This window comes from Pantherophis guttatus, chromosome 1, assembly GCF_059756535.1.
Source record: "Pantherophis guttatus breed Tessera chromosome 1, ASM5975653v1, whole genome shotgun sequence".
Lineage (NCBI taxonomy): Eukaryota > Metazoa > Chordata > Lepidosauria > Squamata > Colubridae > Pantherophis > Pantherophis guttatus.
In genome coordinates, this window is record NC_142063.1 from 157,348,294 (window position 1) to 157,369,040 (window position 20,747).

At 40.4% G+C, this 20,747-nt stretch overlaps 1 protein-coding gene across 4 annotated transcripts in view; it reads right to left on the reverse strand.

Annotated features, from left to right (window-relative positions):
* The window catches only part of CCDC141 (coiled-coil domain containing 141), a 127,996-nt gene that overhangs the window by 95,807 nt on the left and 11,442 nt on the right, over nt 1–20,747 (reverse strand). For all 4 annotated transcript variants that reach the window (XM_034428601.3, XM_034428615.2, XM_034428613.2 and 1 more), the window contains exon 3: nt 2,665–2,856. In XM_034428601.3, coding sequence (XP_034284492.2) covers nt 2,665–2,856 — 192 coding nt within the window. The remainder of the gene's footprint in view (nt 1–2,664; nt 2,857–20,747) is intronic.

Below are 20,747 nucleotides of genomic sequence, written 5' to 3' on the forward strand. Positions count from 1 at the left end.
AAGCGGTGCAAACCGGGGGGCAACTCACCACTAGGTGTAGAACATGGGTGTCAAACTTGATCGCGTCACAGGACGGATCGTGATGTATCGTGACTTTTTTGCCTTTGCAGAACCGGGGTGGGTGTGGCCTGCACGTGACGTATCCGGCCCACAGGGCGCCAGTTTGACAGGCCTGGTATAGAAGATAAGCTCACACAGAGCTGTATGCAGTTGTTAAGATGTGATATGTTTTAATTTTTAGCTGTAATTTAATTAGCTGAACAGTGCAATCAGATGCAGGCTCTACAAAACCGGATGATGACTAGATGGCAGGAAAGATCTAGCAATTTTTGCTTCAGTCTGAATTTTTGAAACCCGGGTCAAGTAGTTTAACATATTATGGTTTGCCATATTGACCCAGTGGGAGTTTAGCCATTGATCCAAAACAGTACATCTGCAATGAGTGTTTGTGCACACTAGTAGCTTATTGTTTTTATTTTCAGTTTATTTCCCTGTTTCATTTTATTTGGTTTCTGTAGTCACTGCATATCTCAAGCAAGTTAATAGCTTTGCCTTCTCTCCCCTAAATAAAATTGCTGTGCGTAAGAGAGAAAACCCCTGATCAGGATATTGGTACTTCAGATGAAATTAAGAAAGATCGTGAAAAATGATGCCTTTTGCTCAGTCTGCTTTTTCTCCAACATTCTGATCTGTTTTTTGTTTTATTTTTTTATGCTAGAAAACAAATCCATTATCCTCCAGCGTTTGGGATTTAACTTCTGGCTTTCATTAAAGAATATCCTGGAGATGAGGCTTGTGTTTTATCATAATAAAACAAAGATTACGTATAATCATATTCTGTCAATTAAAGCAAAGCTTTCCAACAAGAGACTTCCAGGATTTTCCATTTGAAATTGACACGTGCTATTTCCCATTTGCCCTTTGCTTAGATATTTCAAGAACAATAAGGCTGGATCCTTGGTTCCATTTTTTGTTACTTCAAGGAATCTGATAGTGTGTATAAGCATCTGCCTATCCGTCTCTGCATGTGTTTCCATCCTGCTGAGAGAAATTCCCCTAGTTCAGAACTGCAACAGCAGGTGCTATAAATCTCCCCCTGGGGCCCCTGTATGACTTATGCTTTGATAATTTTCATAACTGAGAAAGAGGGTCGGTAGCCCTTCTCCTCCAATGTTGGGATCAAGAGGGTGGTGCCTCATTGAAGAACAGATGAGTTCCTCAAGAGTAGTGGGTCCTACCATCCAAATGAGTTATGGGGGATTCCTTCAGCACTGAATAAAAGAACTGATAGACCAGAAAGTAATTAAAAGAGAAAAAATGGTATTTCAGGGCCAATATATGGAGACAGGCCATTGTTGTTACAAAGGCACTGAAAAAAGTGACTGGGTGGGATTCAAGTAAGGTGACTGGGTGGGATTTCAAGTAAAGTGGTGGGATTCAAGTAATTTAACAACCGGTTCTCTGCCCTAATGATTTCTTCCAACAACCAGTTTGCCAAACTGCTCAGAAAGTTAACAACCGGTTCTCCCGAAGTGGTGCGAACTGGCTGAATCCCACCACTGCTTATGACTGTTTTTACCCTCACGACCATTGCAGCATCCCCATGATCATGTGATCCAAATTCACACTCTTGGCAACTGACTCATATTCATGACGATTGCAGTGCCATATGATTACCTTCTGAGACTTTCTGACCAGCAAAGTCAATGGGCACGACCGATTCACTTAAGAACCGTGTGACTAACTTACCGATTGCAGTGATTCGCTTAACAATTGTGGCAAGGAAGGTTGTAAAATGGAGCACGGTTCACTGAACAAATGTCTCGCTTAGCAACAGAAATGTTGGGCACAACTGAGCTCGTAAGTCAAGGACTACCTATGGAGGATGCAAGTGGTATATGGAAAGAGTTTTAGGCATTCTGTTGCTTGTCTCCTTCCTTTTGTTGTCCCACCCAAGCCAGGGTTTCTAGTTGCTTGCTTTCAGAGGATACTCTGAAAGTAATTATCCAGTAGGATAAGACACGGAACAATGATTCTGCATTTCACAAAGGCACTTATTCTCTAGTTAAGAAGAGTAACAGCAATGCCACTGGATCAATGGTAGGTTGCCTCCAGTTCGGACCGGTTCTATAGAACCGGTAGTAAAACCAGCGGGAGGCTCCGCCCACTGACCCCAACATCATCAGGAAGCTTCTGCGCATGTGCGCAGCCCCATTGCAAACCAGTAGTAAAGGTAAGTAGAACCCACCCCTGCACTAGACAAATAGCTACTAAAGGAGATGATAAGTTCCCTTTCCTGGGATGTTAAGGCAGTAAACAACATTACCATGTTGACTTTTTTGACTTCCCATGGATGGTGTTAATTTGGATTTCTGTGGATTTATTTTTTTTTTGTCTCAAAAGTCGCTTCCAGCTCTATGATTTTATCTGCTAAGATCCCACTGCCGTAAAACATTTCCCTGCCCCATGGGGTTTTTGTTGGTTTTTTTGCTCTACTTTTTGTTCTGATCATTCCTATGGAAACAGAAAAACAGCTGCAATTATCTTTTTCCCCCCTCTGTTCTAAAGTAATGAAAAGTCATCAAGCAGAAAGGGATATTTGAAATGCAACAATGATTTGTTTTCTTTGAAGAGAAAAAGCATTTTCCATTCTTGTAAACCGACCTCTAGAGCGTTTTCAAAGAAATCCAAACTCAGTTTTAACAGCATCCTCCGCTTCTCCAGAACAATCGTCAGGGAGTCCCAGGCATCTCCCAGGGATTCCGCCATAGCTTCGTACACCTGCTCTTCATCTTGATGCTCCGCGGCTGTCTTGTCGGCTTCCCGTAAGAGATCCCAAACTTGGCCTTCTAAGGGCTACAGATAAAAGAAAAAATGGATCAGAAACCAGGACGAAAGTCTCCCGGCAGTATGGACAAAACTCCTTTAGATTCACTCTGTTCTTTGACTGAAAAAAACTCCCAGAAAAGTCAGGACAATCCATCTCTCCCTTTTACCCAGAGGCAGGGCCACTTCAGGGGGTTACAGCATCCCTGTCTTTCTGCCCATCGCAACAACAGCCCTGAATGCTGGCCCCTCTGCTGACTTCCTTCTTGGCTGGGCCAGATGCTGGGAACCCTCTAGAGAAGCATCTATGCCTCCTTCCCCATGCTCAGGAGGTCTTATAGAGAGAAGCTACAGGGGCTGCAAATGACAGGGTGACTGTGGTGGCAGATGCTGCTCTAGAGTAGGGGTGTCAAACACAAGGCCCGCAGGCTGGATCCAGCCCATGATGTGGTCGGATCCAGCTCACGAAGCTATCCTGGAAAATGTAAGGAACCGGCCTGCGTCACTTCGGCTGGGTCTACCCAATGCAAAGAGGTAACATCGGGCCAGCATGGCTTCGGCCCAGTGTACCCAGTGCAAAAAGGAAATATGCCAGCAGTTTGGAGAGTGGTGTCAAACTGGCCACGTCCACCCAGTTGGCCACACCCACCCAGTTGGCCTTGCCCACCCGGCCCCCTGAGGTCAACCACAGCCCTCAATGAAATTGAGTTTGACACCCCTGCTCTAGAGTCTAGAGCAGAAATGCAAAAAGAAAAGCACTCTGCTCTGGTTGCTGTGGCCAAGAGTGGTGGAAGAGAGGTACAATCCAACCTGTCTGCCAGACTGCAGCCTTATCCACACTGCCCACACTTTTCTAGTGATGGGGACACTGCCCAGTGTTCCTATCACTAGAATGGGCAGGTATTTGTTTCTGGAGAACATTGTCAACTAGGACTCCTCACTCACTTCCATTTGTTTCTATGTTCCACTTCAAAGTATACTTTTCTCTTAGTATCACCTTGAAGGCACCTCTCTGTAGTTCTGTTTGGGCTATTGCATTTCTGTTAGTTGTGCGCTAACCACCTCCATTGAGAGCCAGTGTGGTATAGTGGTGAAAGTCCTTGACTAGAAACTGGGAGACCAGGACTCCCATCTTGGGCACAAAACCAAGGATGGCCATTCCTTCTCTCTCAGCCCTGGGAAGAGGGAAATATCAAACCACTTCTGAAACTCATGCCAAGAAAAATGCAGAGACTGATCGAGGCTTTTCCTAGGAGTCAACATATATTCTTGTAAGCTGCCTTGAGTTGCCATGTATGAGTAGGCGGCAATATAAATTTTCTAAATAAATAAATAAACTAACTAACCAACCAACCAACAAATAAATAAATGACTCAAAGGCACCAAAAACTAAACAAAACAAAACCTCAATCACACAGCAATTGGTTGGTTGTTTTGTAGCTTAACAAGGTCACCCATCTGACCTTGTGCCTGAGGGAGGATTAGCATTCATAGTCTCCTTGTTTCTAACCTTAAAAAGCTACCCCAAACTGACTCTCATCTGTCAGTCTGTCTGTCTGACTGTGTGTGTGTGTGTGTGTGTGTGTGTGTATGAGATAGATAGATAGATAGATAGATAGATAGATAGATAGATAGATACAGATACAGATACAGATACAGATACAGATACAGATACAGATACAGATACAGATACAGATACAGATACAGATACAGATACAGATATAGTGGTGAAATCCATTTTTTTTACTACAGGTTCTGTGGGCGTGGCTTGGCAGGCGTGGTGTGGCTTGGTGGACATGGCTTGACGGGCATGGCAGGGGAAGGATACTGCAAAATCTCCATTCCCACCCCACTCCAGGGGAAGGATACTTCAAAATCTCCATTCCCATCCCACTCCAGGGGAAGGATACTTCAAAATCTCCATTCCCTCTCCACTCCTGGGGGAAGAATATTGCAAAATCTCCATTCCCACTCCACTCTGAGGCAGCCAGAGGTGGTATTTGTTGGTTCTCTGAACTACTCAAAATTTCCACTACTGGTTCTCCAAACTGCTCAAAATTTCCGCTACTGGTTCTCCAGAACCTGTCAGAACCTGCTGGATTTCACCCCGAGACAGAGACAGAGACAGAGACAGAGACAGAGACAGAGACAGAGACAGAGACAGAGATATTGGTAATAGTACTATATTGTTACGGTGAATATTGATTATTTGTCATACAAATCTGGCAAAATAAATAAATAAATAAATTTGCAAAAACGTTGCAATAAAAAGTCAGAATATTCATTTTGACCTTAACAAATATTAAGCATGCTTTTTATCTTAAACTGAGGCTGGTTCAACATATTTTCCCCTTTATTTGACACCCCAGAGAATTTTTAAGAAGTATTGCCTGTGAAAGTTATTATGTTGTAAGTTTAAAATGATGGAGAGGATATCTTGCTATATAATATGAGGTTGGCCCACTTTTATCTCATTTTGTTTGGTTGTTAATATGAATCCGGGAAAAGGAATTACTGTAGGCTTAAAGATATGCATATAATTCTGAATTATATAACCCCAATTCAGAATTTATTAATATATGAAAAAGTATGAATTTGCCTAGCATGAAGAATTATTATTCTTTTATAATGGAAAGGCAGCATTCTACATTTTAAGTCTTGGATAAATGATATGTTTGCTCTCTACTTTATGAAGTTGCTTTTTATTGATATGATAGAAACATTGATCAGCATTATTCCATGTAGTCAAGTTTTCACGTTGTGCTTAAACTCTGAGTGTTTTTAATATTTATTATAACATTTGTTTCTTTTTTATTATTTTTGTGGCTTTTTAATTTCTGTATATTAAAGGATTTTTTAAAAAAAAATTATTCAGTGGCGCTGTGGACTAGAAGTGGAGCTCTCGCCTCACAATCAGGAGGCTGTGAGTTCGATCCTAGTTCACAGTAGAGATTTCTTTCTTTGGGTGAAGTGAATAATTGTCTGCTGTGTACTCTGTGTAGGCCTCAGGAAGGGCCTTCTGAGACAACTGAGCTCCGTTCAGTTGCCCCAACTCCTCTCCAGTGCAAGGGATTACAGAGTCATTAAAAGAAAAGAAAAAACAGTGGGTTGTACAAACCTAGGTAATTAGATTAGCCATGTTTTAGTTCATTGTGGTATTGTGTGTTTAAACATACTCAGATTAATCTCATAATTTCAAAGGGTACAGGTAACTGCTTGTCCTATAATCTTAGCAACTGGGTTATCCAAAGGAGTTATGGAGCACGGTGAAATGTATTCATTGTTGAATTAGAAATACAGGCAGTATACAGGAAGTCCTTGAGTTATGGCCCTAATTGAGCCTAGCAATTATGGGCATAAGCCTTCATGGACATAAAGTGGATCACAAAATGATCAGACCCAATTTTATGACTTGTTTCTCAGCAGACATTGACTGACTACCATGGTTGTTAAGTAAAAATTGCAATTATTAGGTGAACACCATGGTTGTCTAACAAACCTATTGTTCTTTGGGCCTGTTTTTGCCAGAAACCAGAATTAAACACTAGTTTCTGGCAAACCCGTCATATATTGTGGTTATGTGCCCATGGGGCACTGTAAAGAGCTGTAAATGCAGGCCTGTTGCTGAGCACCCAAAGCACAGTCACAGGACCGGGGGAGGGGGGGCAATATTGGAACTCTGAAATCTAGTTGTAAGTTGTGAGCTTCGGGCAGCTCCATCATAACTTCAAATGGTCACTAAGCAATCGGTCACAAGTGAAGGACCTCTTATATAGGTTTGCCTTTGCCTCAGAACAAGTCATTTTGTTTTGGTTCTTCTGCTACTTTCACCGTAAGGCCTAACAAGTATTGCCATTTCTCTTTATTTCAAAATCTTCAGAGTATCTTCAGCATGCCTTCTAAACTTGAATTATTTTTGCCCGTTCTCATCTCAGCTCTTTATCATGACAATGGATGAATCATGGCGTGCCAGTTTTTGCTTTTACTTTGGGTGCTATCTGGAAGAATGCATAATGAGAAGAGGAATCCGTAATAGATAAATTAAAATCTGGGATAACTCATTCTCCTGATACAGACTATAATAAAAACTGAAGATAGGAAAAGATGAAATTCTCCTGATAAAGACCCAGCTGAGAAGAGGAAAATAATAGAACACTTAGACATTGTGGCTTTGAAGTCAGAATCGTAATATCCAGATTCTCCCAAGCCACCATATCTTCTGCCAGTAATAGTTGCATCTGAATTGGCTGATAATCTTCCTGTTCTAAAAGAAACGCAATGAGAAATACTTTTCAGAAATAATGAACTATTGTTTCTTAATTAAAAAAGAAAGATTAATACCGGTAGTTGTTGCTAAAAGAAAAAAAAACATGAAGATGGAGTTACCAAAGATGAATTATTATTTGAAATATGAACTCTGCACAATAAAGACCAAGAGAGAGAAAGAAAATCAAAGAGAAAGCCACCACAAAGATTTCCCCTGAACATAGTAGATGGAGAAACAAAATGCATGTTTTTAATTGGAGGGCATTGGTGCACAGCCTACGTATAACTGTGGCTACCAACTCCCCATTTCACTGCTGAGGAAGGGGAGATGGATAAAGATAGAACATGAAAAACATGTGAATGGAATTTAAGACAAAAAAAAAACAGTTTTGCTTTGCATGTCTTCGCTTTGACACACACATTTTCCTCTTTGCCTTAGAAATCTGTCTTAAAATACCTTTCACAAGGTTCATGCAATTCTCAGCCAACCTTCATTTTAGAATCCATTTTAGAATGTTTATGCCGAAACAGAAACTTTGGGAAAAACACAAGGAATTAAATTCAGCCTCTTCAGGGGTCCTTTGGATCACACAGAACATGTGAGCAGTAGCCTTGCCTAATTTTAGCGATCATGTCCTCAAGGGAGCTCAGAACAGGTGAGATAGATCAAAACCCCACCACTCTGGTATCCCTGTCCATAGCGCGCGCGCACACACACACACACACACACACACACACACACACACACCGTACAATTGAGGGAAGATTTTGATCGTGATATCTCAACTACCATTTATCTCTTTTGAGTTACCTTCAAAAGGTCTTTTGGAATGTGCAGAAGTCCCAACGGGCATGAAAGGCACAGTAGCTTTAAGGTGTTGCAGATGGGGGCTACATTTTGGCTCCTTCAGAATCTGAAGTATTTTTGGAAGGTCAGATCCAAAGTGCTTCAGAGCTTGATTGATTATTGTACTTAGGGATAAAGCTGAGAAGATTGACTGAAGTACAGTACACACATTGTGTAGAAGCCTGAGTAAAACTCCTATTTTTCTTACCAGCCCTGAGCTTATGAAGCAGGAGGATTGGTCAAGAATCATGAAAGCCACACTAGATAATTTCAATCTTCTGAGTCAGCTATTATGTCTGCAGACCTCACTTAGTCTTAACGGTAGCAGTAAACTTTGCTTGCTTAAGTATCTTCCCTGCTGGAAGAGTAAATAGCTTAATGTTTCTAAAAATATTTTCCATGTTGAAGGTAAGGAACACTAGGTGAAAGATCTGAACGCTTATAGCAACTTTTAGAAAGTTATACAGTATGGTGAAATTAAAATACACAGAGTAATCCTTGCACACGCCAACCTTAATCCTGCTTGGTCTGATGGAGTTTATTTTCATAAAATATGCACTGGATGGCCACCTTAATTCAGCTCACAGAACAAATGTCAAAGGCATACTAAACACGCACACAAGGTAATAGACTGAATATTAATTTGCTTATTTGTATTTTCCTCCTAAGAGTAAGCTCAAAGTGTATGGGTAAATAAAGATAGTTTCTCAGTTTCTCACTTACATGGCCATATCCATGATGTATGTGCAGTAGTGGGTTTCAATTTAGTTTGCTACCGGTTCGCTCGTGCCTCGTGCACGCTCACGCACACACACACCGCTTCTGCGCATGTGCAGAAGCATCCGGGTGGGCAGAGCCTCCTGCCGCCACTATCAGTTCGCCCAATTTGGGGCGAACCAGTAGCAACCCACCACTGTGTATGCGCCATGATTAATTTTTAACATGAGTTGTCAATAATTTTTTATTAGTACTTTTCAATTGTTTCAGTATTCATATCATTATTGTAGTTATTGTCAATTCTTTGGTCCAATTCTTTACTTAAAAAGAATCTAACTAGGCAAAGGACTACTACCACTTCTTACGGTTGGGAAATTCAGATTTTCATTATGCACATCCAAAATTGATGTTATATTTTTTATATTTTGCCTGATCAGAAGACTTATTCAATTTTCTTGATTATAGGTATACAGGAATAAGCAAATATATCTCCCTCATTGTTCCCATCTTCATCTCTTTATATATAGGAAGGATAATTTTCACCCTAACTTTTCTTAACCAGTTTGATCTAGTGGTTAAGACACCAGGCTAGAAAACAGGTGATTGTGAATTCTAATCCTGTTTAGGCATGAAAGCCAACTGGGTAACTTTGGGCTAGTCACTCTTTCTCAGCCTAAGCCATCTCATAGCGTTGTTGTTGTTGTGGGCGGGGTGTGTGTGTGTGGATACGGAGGAAGGAGTATGAGATATGTTTACCGTCTTAAAAGTAATAAAGGTAGGATTAAAAATAAATAATGTACCGTATTTTTCAGAGTATAAGACGCACCTTTTTCCCCCTAAAAGGGGGTGAAAATTTAGGTGCATCTTATACACCGAATGTAGCCCCACCCACCCACTGCTCCCCACCCTTTGGCCTCTGCCTCGCAGCAGTTACCTCCTTGCAAGCAAACAGCAAGAAAAAACACCTCCTTTCAGCTTCAGCACAGCCTAATTAGCACATGTTGATTGGATCGGCCTCCTGACTCTCAGCTGATTTGCTCTCAGCTGTTTTACGCAGGGCTCTGCTGCTTGCTGCAAAGAGGTAGATTGCTAGAGCAGATTTTTTTTCCCTTGTGCTAATCAATCTATGCTGAAAACGAAAATGAAAGTAAAGCAGGCTGTTTGCTGCAAGGAGGCAAAGTTGCTCAGAGGCAGAGGCAGAGGGAGATTTCTTTTTCTTCTTTTCGTCACCAAAAAAGGTAGGTGCGTCTTATACTTTGGTGCGTCTTATACTCCGAAAAATACGGTATATCTGTTTCTATGATTTTGAATTTAGAGAAATCAGGATTTTTAAATTGCACACAAAGTCACTCTCTGTGTAAAAAGAGAGGAGTCACTCTCTGTGTAAAAAGAGAGGAGTCACTCTCTGTGTAAAAAGGCTCGGTTGGAGAAGGTGAATTAACATACATATCTCTAGTCCAGTGTTTCCCAATCTTGGGAACTTTAAGATGTGTGGACTTCAACTCTCAGAATTCCCCAGCCAACATGGCTGGCTGGGGAATTCTGGGAGTTGAAGTCCACACATCCTAAAGTTCCCAAGGTTGAGAAACACTGCTCTAGTCCTTCACCTCACATGAGTGATTACAGGTATGCCTGTTTCAAATGAAGCACAAGGGCTCACATCATAACACAAGAGGGGTTTAAAACAAAATCAAGTTGGTTGTTGTGATGCAATTCACATTTTTATACATGCATCAAGATACTGTTCACATAAAAAGGGACACATCTTAAATTTTGTCACTATTTTGACTTTTTTGACCCAACCAATGGATAGTGTTACATTTAGGCATGCAGGGGAGGGGCAAGTGATGAAGCATGTATCATACTCAAAACTTACAACTTGCATACTTTTATCACATGCCTCGACAGAGATATATAAAGGCAGAGTTTGCTTCATGATGCAATAATTTCATGCAATGAAATTATTTTGCTCTGTGTATGTGTGTGTGGGGGGGGGTCTATGACAACCCGCCCCGGACCAACTCGTCACAGGACAAGGTTTACACTAATATCAAAGAAATAGTGGAATAGAATCGTTAAAGAAAGGATGCCAAAGGAGGGACAAAATGAAATGTGAATGACAAAAATTAAAATAATTTTTTAATTGTTTTAAATAATTAAATTGAATGGCTGCATTGTCCTGCAACGAGTTTCCTGTGGCGAATTGGCCATCTTGAGTAGTCCTGTGGTGAGTTGGCCGTGGTGAGTTCTATTCAGGGGTGAAATCCAGCAGGTTCTGACAGGTTGTGGAGAACCTGTAGCGGAAATTTTGAGTAGTTCGGAGAATCGGCAAATACCACCTCTGGCTGGCCCCAGAGTGGGGTGGGAATGGAGATTTTGCAATATACTTCCCCCAGGAGTGGGGAGGGAATGGGGATTTTGCAATATCTTTACTCTGCCATGCCCACCAAGCCACACCATGCCCACAGAACTGGTAGTAAAAAAATTTGAATTTCACTACTGGTTGTATTCCATGCTGTGGGTGCCTCAGTTACTGTTTGTTTCCCGATGAGCAGTGCATGGGGAAATAAAGACAGATTATGTTGGAATGCCAAGCATGGCTTCTGGGCATACAGTATGGGGATTTCAGAAGTCCTTCGTTTCAGGCAGAAGTTGTAGGCCACCTCTGTATTTGGCTGCAGAATTCTGCGACTTCAGCTGAACTGCTAGGCTTCCCCTTGACTATGTCAGTTGTAGAAATTTCTTGTGGTATAATTAAACATTTGGTTTATCTGTTCTAAAAAGAAGTTTCAGCTAGCAATTCCACATTGGCAGTATCCATTATATAATATTGGTAACAACATTATTTAAGCTGAAAAGTGCTTTTTATTCAGATGCTGCTAATTATGCTACTAAATTTGTTTTTCTGCATTTGGTATGCTGAATCTGAGTGAGCGATTTATTTTTTAATTGCAAGCTATTTGCCAATAGGTAAATGGGCACATTTGGCCATTATGTGCTTCTCTTGTTAGGCAGAACAGCCTATGAATTCAATAAATATATTTCAAGTCAGCCAATTTGTTTGCAGTGCCAGCTGTTCCTCTTACCATCCATTGCATTTTGTGCACAGAGCAAAGTCAGAAAGTGACATTTATGTGTGCTTAAAGCAGACCTAGGTATTGATTCACTAAAAGTATCTCAGTCACTCTTAGCTTATTCACTAGAGGATTTCCAAGGCCATCCCAGGGAAAGAATAACATTAAGAAAAGCATTTATTACCCTGAATATAAGGCAGACTCTAAATATACTCTGGATTAATACAAATGGAATAGATGGTGTAAATACTTCTAAAAGTAATTGGGCTGATTTGAGATTATAGTATTTCCCAGGACAAAGAATGCCTGTTAATTCTGGGTGGGTTTTTTTCCCAGAAATAACTCTCTGCATTTGATTGTGCATGAATATGAAAACTAAGAATAGAATAGAATAGAATAGAATAGAATAGAATAGAATAGAATAGAATAGAATAGAATAGAATAGAATAGAATTTAATTTAATTTCTTGGATTAATTAGCCATTCTGTCCTCAAGGGTTCTTTCCATCCAGGAAAATGCCTTGTTAGATGTAAATAGAAGTAAGTTCTTGAAGACCAGGTGGCAGTTGCAGGTAGGAGAGCAGAGGTGAAATCCAGCAGGTTTTGACAGGTTCTGGAGAACCGGTAGCAGAAATTTTGAGTAGAACTGGTAAATACCACCTCTGGCTGGCCCCAGAGTGGGGTGGAAATGGAGATTTTGCAGTATCTTTCCCCCAGGAGTGGAGAGGGAATGGGGATTTTGCAGTATCCTTCCCCTGCCATGCCCACCAAGCCACACCATGCTCACCAAGCCACGCTCACAGAACCAGTAGTAAAAAAAAATTGGAATTTACCACTGTAGGAGAGCCTATGTATAACTTCATTTTGTGCTCCCATTGTGGCCTTTTCTGGATCAGGAGTTTTTGCGCTCAGCCCTACTCACCTTACTATTGCAATGAGCTCTACATGGAGCTACACTTGAAGAACATTCGGGAACTACAGCTGGTGTACAGTGAAGCAGCGGGGGCAGTTCTTAGGCCTCCCAGAGTGGCCCATATTATACCACAGCATTGCAATCTGCACTGCTGTCTCACGATGGGACTGTCCCGCCCCACCAGTGCCAGCAGAGAGGGCATACAGAGGGGGAAATTTTGGTTGGAGGGATCCAGGAAGAAGAACCTGCTCTGCCATGGCTTCTGCTCTCTGGAATATATTAGCCCTTGAGGTGAGATTGGCTCACACCAGAGGTGGATTTCAGCAGGTTCTGACCAGTTCTGGAGAACCGGTAGTAAAAATTCTGACTGGGCCTGCCTCCATCTATTCTCTGCCTCCCAAGTCCCAGCTGATCAGGAGGAAATGGGGATTTTGCAGTATCCTTCCCCTGGAGTGGGGTGGGAATGGAGATTTTACAGTATCCTTCCCCTGCCATGCCCACAAAGCCACACCCACCAAGCCATGCCATGCCCACCAAGCCACACCGACAGAACTAGTAGTAAAAAACTTTGAAACCCACCACTGGCTCACACCCTCCTGATGTTTCAAAAGAGCCTTAAGACTTGGCTTTGCCAGATTGGGCTTGGGGTCCCAATTGGAGGAATTTTATACTAGAGGTGGTTGACTAATTAAAACTTAATCCCACCTCTTCCCCCCACCTCCATGTGTCTGGTTCCTTCTTTGCCATCTTGTATTAATGACTTTATCTGTTAATGTTTTTATCTGCTGTGTTTTTTACGACCGATTTTAAAGTTTTTATGTTGTAAGCCACCCAGAGTCATTGGATACGAGATGGGTGGCAATTAAATTTTGTGAATAAATAAATAAAAAGAAATCTCTGTGTATTAAAATATTTAAATATCTATGAAATATTTCTCTATTTTGAAAAGAGCTCCTATAAAACAACAACATAATAGGAGTTATCATGGAGGAAGGGAGAGAGAAGAAAGAGAGAGATAAACTCTCCATCCAACTTCACACAAGTCAATTTTTTCTCATGCAACAAGATCTGCCTTCAGTATATTAATCCATTCGAATTCCCTAAACTTCAGAGAGATTTGGATAGAAAAAAGACTACAAGGTAGAGAGGAAAATCTGTAACTCTTGTGTCATTGGACATCAGTCAGAGATGGTGGTTGGAAACCAGTTTAAGCTAAAGGAACAAAAATATAACTTTAAAAAAACTTTAAAAAGTAGGGATAAATATCTAAAATGGGTGTTTGTCAAGTAATCTACCTTATGACATATAGTGACTTCAATTCCTGCAGCCAAAATTCTGATGATCCCAGTAATCACATTATTTTGTCAGCCAATGGCAGGACAGAAAACACAACTTGACTAAAACAACATCAACAGAGTGAGAAATAAAGGTAAAGGTAAAGGTTCCCCTCGCACGTATGTGCTAGTCGTTCCCGACTCTAGGGGGCGATGCTCATCTCTGTTTCAAAGCCGAAGAGCCAGTGCTGTCCGAAGACATCTCCGTGGTCATGTGGCCGGCATGACTAAATGCTAAAGGCGCACAGAACACTGTTACCTTCCCACCAAAGGTGGTCCCTATTTTTCTACTTGCATTTTTTACGTGGTTTTGAACTGCTAGGTTGGCAGAAGCTGGGACAAGTAACGGGAGCTCACCCCGTTACGTGGCACTAGGGAATCAAACCGCTGAACTGCCAATCTTTCGATCGACAAGCTCAGCATCTGAGCCACTGAGCCATCATGTCCCCCATAGAATGAAAAACAATTGTGCAAATGGTGCTTTCATCCTGGCACTAAAAACAACCCTAGTCAGCCACTATGCAGGTATGAAGAATGTACTTAGTGCCTCTGTTTTCCTTCTATTTTCCTAACACTGGACTGACACTTTTGAACACTTCCCCTTAGGTTTTCCACACACCCAACACTGGAAAGCATTGCTCATGTCTAGCATAATGTGCCAGCAATCGCTGGTCCTGTCAGCACTGCAGTTGCTTAAAATATCTTTACAGTACACAAGGGCATCAAGGGTCACATAGCAGAATGATAACATAAGATCCACCACAAGGTCATTGAGAAGGTATCACAGAGCTATCCACTGATAACTCTGAAATTGCAAGCCATTCTCTAATGGCCTGTACCACAATATTTTAATTTACAATTCATTATCCTATTTGAAAAAAAGCCATTATCCAGGGTACACCAGCTGTTTTGAGCAATAATGTATCATGAGCTTTATGTATTGTCCAGCGTAGAGTTAGGAGAACATAAGCCTTGTAATTTCAGCCAAGCTCTAATTTAAGCAATATTATATATGACACAAAGGGAGGACCTGAGGCATCCCATTGGGTGGAGGAGACATTTAATATGACTTTCGGTCTTTATTTACCCTCTCAGCTTCTTGGACTAAAATTTAGAGTGTGTGGTGAAATAGTAGTTGGGGGGGGATTGAATGTGTGCTAATAACTGTGTGCTGTATAGAGAACTCATTCTTAGTTAGTTTAGATCAGTAGCTTTTAAGCTATTTAGGGAATAGGGATCACAATGATTTTTTGCTGGAATTCTCTCTTTCAGAATTGGCCACTGTTTCCCTCAAAGTCTAAAAATAGGCTTTTCCTGGACTTCTGCAAATAAATCCCTTTCACTCCATGACCTTGTTTGGAAGTATGTTCCTGCGGAAAATACTTACAACAATTGTGGTACAAAACCAGAAGTGAAGGTGACCAAACATTGATACGAGTTCTGGTTCAAGAGTACACAGTGCAACGAAGTCTTAGTTCGCCATGCTTATTGCATCCACAGTTTTCCATTTGATAAGGGTTACCTAGATCTTTCTGGGGAAAGACGGACAGGATAAAATGCTTGCAGGCATGCTAAATGAATTGCAGGATTCTTGGCAGATGAAGCTCCTCATATCCGTTCTGGGTTGGACACCAGTTGCGCACTGTTGATGATGATGAGTAAGATGGCATCTTGTGCTATTATGATACTCTTCAATTTAGGGAATGCCAAAACTTGGACAGGATTCTTTGTAGTTTGAACTCTGCTACCTGTGTATTAGGCTCATATCCTCTGGTTCCTTCAGGTGACTAGGTAGGATACGAATGGCTGGATCTAGGAGGGAATGCTTCTTTGAGAGACAGAGAGGACAATGCTGCAGAAATGTGCTTTTTGTTGGGCGGGGAAAAAAACCCTCCCAAAGCCCAATATTTTTAACAACTTTTGTTGTGGATCTTTTTAGGAAAGGCTGTGGAGAAGGGGAGGGGGAGAAATAGTTATAGAGCCTGGAGGAAATGGATTATCTGAATCATTTCCAGTTGAGATTAAGCCAGTTATAGAACTGAAACTGCATTGGTAGATTATTTTTATTGGGTCCTGAACAGGGGAAACATGCTCCTCTTGGTTCTGTTAGACCTTTTAGTGGCTTTCAGTATCATTGATCACTGTATTCTTTTGAACACTTACAACCTTTGGAAGCCCAGGGCATGGTTATGTAGTAGTTTGGCACCTAAGTGGTGGTTCATGGGCAGAAAACAAGTGCAGGAAAGTTCCAGTATGGGGTTGCAGTGCTATTCCTGTGAAATATAATATATAGATGAAGCGCCTAGAAAATGCCAAATTTTTTTTGTTCAGGGCAGGGGTGAAATGCTACTGGTTCGGCCCAGTTCGGGCAAATCGGTAGTAATAAAAATTACCAGTTTGGGTGAACCAGTAGTTTAAAAAAGCTACCAGTTCATCCGAACTGGTATTTCCGACAATCAGCTGTGCCACGCAGTTTATATTCACTAGAAAGCAGGAAATCCTGCTTTCTAGCGAAGCTAAATCGCGCGGCACAGCTGTTCTTTCCCCTCACTGTTCTACTTACCTAGTGAAGTCTTCTTTTTCCGTGCAAAGCATGTGTTTGGCGTGCACTGCGCATGAACACGCAGCATGTTTTTGGTGCACGCTGTGCATGCGCGTGGACAGCGCACATTTGGTGCATACTGTGCATATGCAGGTAGCAAACTGGTGGCAATCCATAGAGAATTTCACCACTGGTTCAGGGTAATACCTTGCCACCACAGCCTGTGTCAGTGATGTTATGGAAGGTTAAAACTAGAGGAATCTAGATGGGGCCAGACAAACACAGCTTAAACCCATCAAAGAAAAGTTGCTAATAGTGTATAAGCATCAAATAACATCAACCTTGGCAGATATTGTGGAAGAGGTAGTTTGTGGTTTGTTCCACCTGGATCCTAAGCTCCTGCTGAGGCAAAAACCATCGCCAGACAGCCTTCACCAAACTCCACCTATTGTACCAGTTAAGACTCTACCAAGCCTGAGATGCCCCAACTAGAAAGCCTTACAATTGGCAATGAAGATATTGAAGTAATGGTTAGATAGTGTTGGAGCTGTCTTTCAGGATCAACCATAAAAGAGCGAACAGGCAAATTCCCAGCACTTGGTAGAACTGCCAGGAAAGCCTTGATTCTAACTTCAGGGGTACAATTTTGAGTTCTGGAGGAACTGCTAGATGAGAAATGGGGGGAGATTAGAGACAGAAATGGGAGCGACTTGTTGCTTGGAAACTTCTTAAAATAATAATAATGGGATGTTTAAGACTGCAGTTGCCTATCCTTGCTATACACTGACATCCTTTCTATATTTAAATGTAGAATTTTTTTAAAAAAAAATCTGAAGAAGCACTACACAATGTAAAATGTACATTTTGTCATGTACTTTAGCTCTGTGAAATACATTTAGAAAACATTGGTGGCTTAAATAGATTAGCAAAAGATTGTCTTTATGTTTCCTGAAGTTTATACAAGTACTTTATTGTGGAAACAGTCATGGCCTTTTGTCTTTGTTTAGACATCACCTGTTTCAATCTCTAAGCTGCAAAAACCAGTCTGCCTTTTCAATTCTTGCAGCCCATGAAAATAAAATAGTAGAAAATAAAATCACCAAATAGTTTCTTTCCGAAAACTAAGCAGCTAGATATCATCTTGTTTTCTGACAGTTGAATCTTGCCCCAAAACAAAATATCATGGTGGGAAAAGTAATTAAAAATAATTCTTAGTGCAAAAGAAAGAAGCACATCTTAGTGAAATAAATCCCCTTATATAAATACCATTAGTATTTTTGTTAAACCTTGATGGGGTTTTATTTGGTTTTAGTTTAATGTAATCTTTTGTTTCTTTTCTTTGCTTCACATTCAGAGTTTATCAGATAGGTTGTCAGCCTTATAAAATTGGACAAATAAATAAAAATTGTATGCCAGCAATCTAAATGCAGCTCAATTTATAACCATTCGGTTAATGACCGTTTGAGGTTACAAAGGCACTAATAATGTGGCTTATGACTGTTTTTCACACTTACGACCAGTGCACCAACCTGATGGTCACAAGATCAAAATTCAGATGCTTGACAACTGGTTTATACTTATGCTGGTTGCAGTGTTCCAGGGTTAAGTGATCACCTTCTGTGACTTCTGGCAAGCAAAGTCAGAACAGAACAGGATAACAGAGTTGGAAGGGACCTTGGAGGTCTTCTAGTCCAACCCCCTGCTTAGGCAGGAAATGCTACACCACTTCAGACAAATGGTTATCCAACATCTTCTTAAAAACTTCCAATGTTGGAGCATTTACAACTTTTGGAGGCAAGTTGTTTCACTGATTAATTTTTCTAACTGTTAGGAAATTTTTCCTTAGTTCTAAGTTGTTCCTCTCCTTGATTAGTTTCCACCCATTGCTTCTTGTTCTACCCTCAGGTGCTTTGGAGAATAGCTTCACTCCCTCTTCTTTGTGGCAGCCCCTAAAATATTGGAACACTGCTATCATGTCTCCCCTAGTCTTTCTTTTCATCAAACTAGACATACCCAGTTCCTGCGACCTTTCTTTATATGTTTTAGCCTCCAGTCCCCTAATCATCTTTGTTAGTCTTCTCTGCACTCTTTCTAGAGTCTCAACATCTTTTTTACATCATGGCGACCAAAACTGGATGCAGTATTCCCAATGTGATTTTACCAAGGCATTATAAAATGGTATTAACACTTCACGTGATCTTGATTCTATCCCTCTGTTTATGCAGCCCAGAACTGTGTTGGCTTTTTTGGCAGCTGCTGCACACTATTGGCTCATATTTAAATGATTGTCCACTATGACTCTAAGATCCCACTCACAATTACTGCTATTGAGTCAATGGGAAAGCCAGATTCACTTAACACCCATCTGCCTAACTTAATAATTGCAAGAAAGGTCATAATTTGAGTCAGAACTCACTTAGCAATGGGAATTTTGGGCTCAATTGTGGTCATAAGTCAAGGACTATCTGTAATCACATATTCTGGTTCAGTGTACATTCCTAGTAGACAACATTCTTCATCTCTGGAAGTCTCAAATTGTGTAGGTACCAGTTGATGCCTTTCAAGCAATTATTCCATTAAGCACAGTTATTTGCTTGTGATGGGTAAGGGTTAGTGCACACCATACCATTATAGTATGAAAAAATTCATATAATTCTAAATAAGTATCTTCTATAAACAATACTGGCACAAACAACTAACACACTTACTGTAATTCTTAGAAATGAATGGTTGAATTAGCACTCTTAAATTATTGCTTAAAATTATAATCTCTGATTTCAGTCAACCAAAGTAATGTTTATTATACTAAAAAGGAAAGAGACATAAAAAGAGTCTTGGCTATGTATAAAAAATTATTTAATTATGTGGGAATTTATATTAATGTTATAAATTAATTTAACTAAATCAATGATGACTGAAAGTTAAAAATCCATGAAATAACAGCTATATCTCTTTATTAAACTTTGTTCTCTGCACATGTTGCCCTCATAAATTTTTGAAAGTGTTTAGGTACACTTCCAATGCAAATTGACTGGACCGTAACCTTTTGTACAAATTTGAAATCGCAGCTTACTTCTGTACTCTTTTACATTTTTCCCATATGTCATGGTCCAGATGATGTTGCATTTATTTTTTAAAAAAATCTAATCTAAATCTGTTTGAAATGGAGTTATGATTAATTGCATGGATTAGAAACTAAGTTGCACCATTTTTTAGGTTGTTGTTGAACCATAAGAAATTGAAAATAGTTTGTAATAGCACCTAACTATACTTTGTGGGAAATAGGCTAACTTGGTCCTATTTTAATTCCACTGAAATCAGGACTAATTTATTGCATTAATTTCAGTAAGCCTAAAGCACTGCCAACTAAATCGAGGTCCTATATTTTAGACCAGAACATATAATAGCTGTGATTCACTTTTTCACTCTCCAGCCCATTTACATGGTAATGATTACTAGCTGGGACAACTTTAAAGGGGATTAAACTAGCTCATGCAGGATACTGCTGCTAATGAATGCAAGCTGTGATAGCAATATATTACTTTCAGTATTGGCAGCCATAAGATTACCAACCTAATTTATTCCATGAGATAATAATTAGAAGGACCACAAATTACACCCGGAGAGTGGAGTTCCCACTAGAATGGGGTAAAAAGAAGAGTCAAGATGACACATGCAATTACTCAATAAAAACTCCATCCCTTTGAACATCAACATACATACAAGAGGACAGTTCGTTGAGGATGTTACTTGGAACCCTGACACAGAGCTTTTGCCATGGGGTTATGTCTACCATCTTGAGGTTTCTTTTTTAAAATCCCTTCTTCCCTATAGATGCCTCTGAGAGTACTCGGTGAAACTATATGAGTTTGTTGGTTGGATCCTACAGGGTTCTCTTTATATTTTTATGTGCTATCAATTTACAAGTGAAGTTTGATGCAAAAATTATCCAGGAAAATCAGAACACCTCCATGCTTTAGGGAAGGCGGGTAATAAAATCACACCATCTGTTTTAACACAATGGAATTTCTCTTTCTGTAACAGCCAAGAAAAACACTTTTTTTGGTAGTTGTGACATCCTTTGACCTTGATGGTTGAAACAGAACAGAAATGGAGAAAATAAACGATTTCTGTTAAATCTTTTAGCTCTGACAATTACATAGGGTCTGTTGACAATTCAAAATATTTCTGAACTTAGGATACACATGTCCAAAGTCTATAATGTTTTC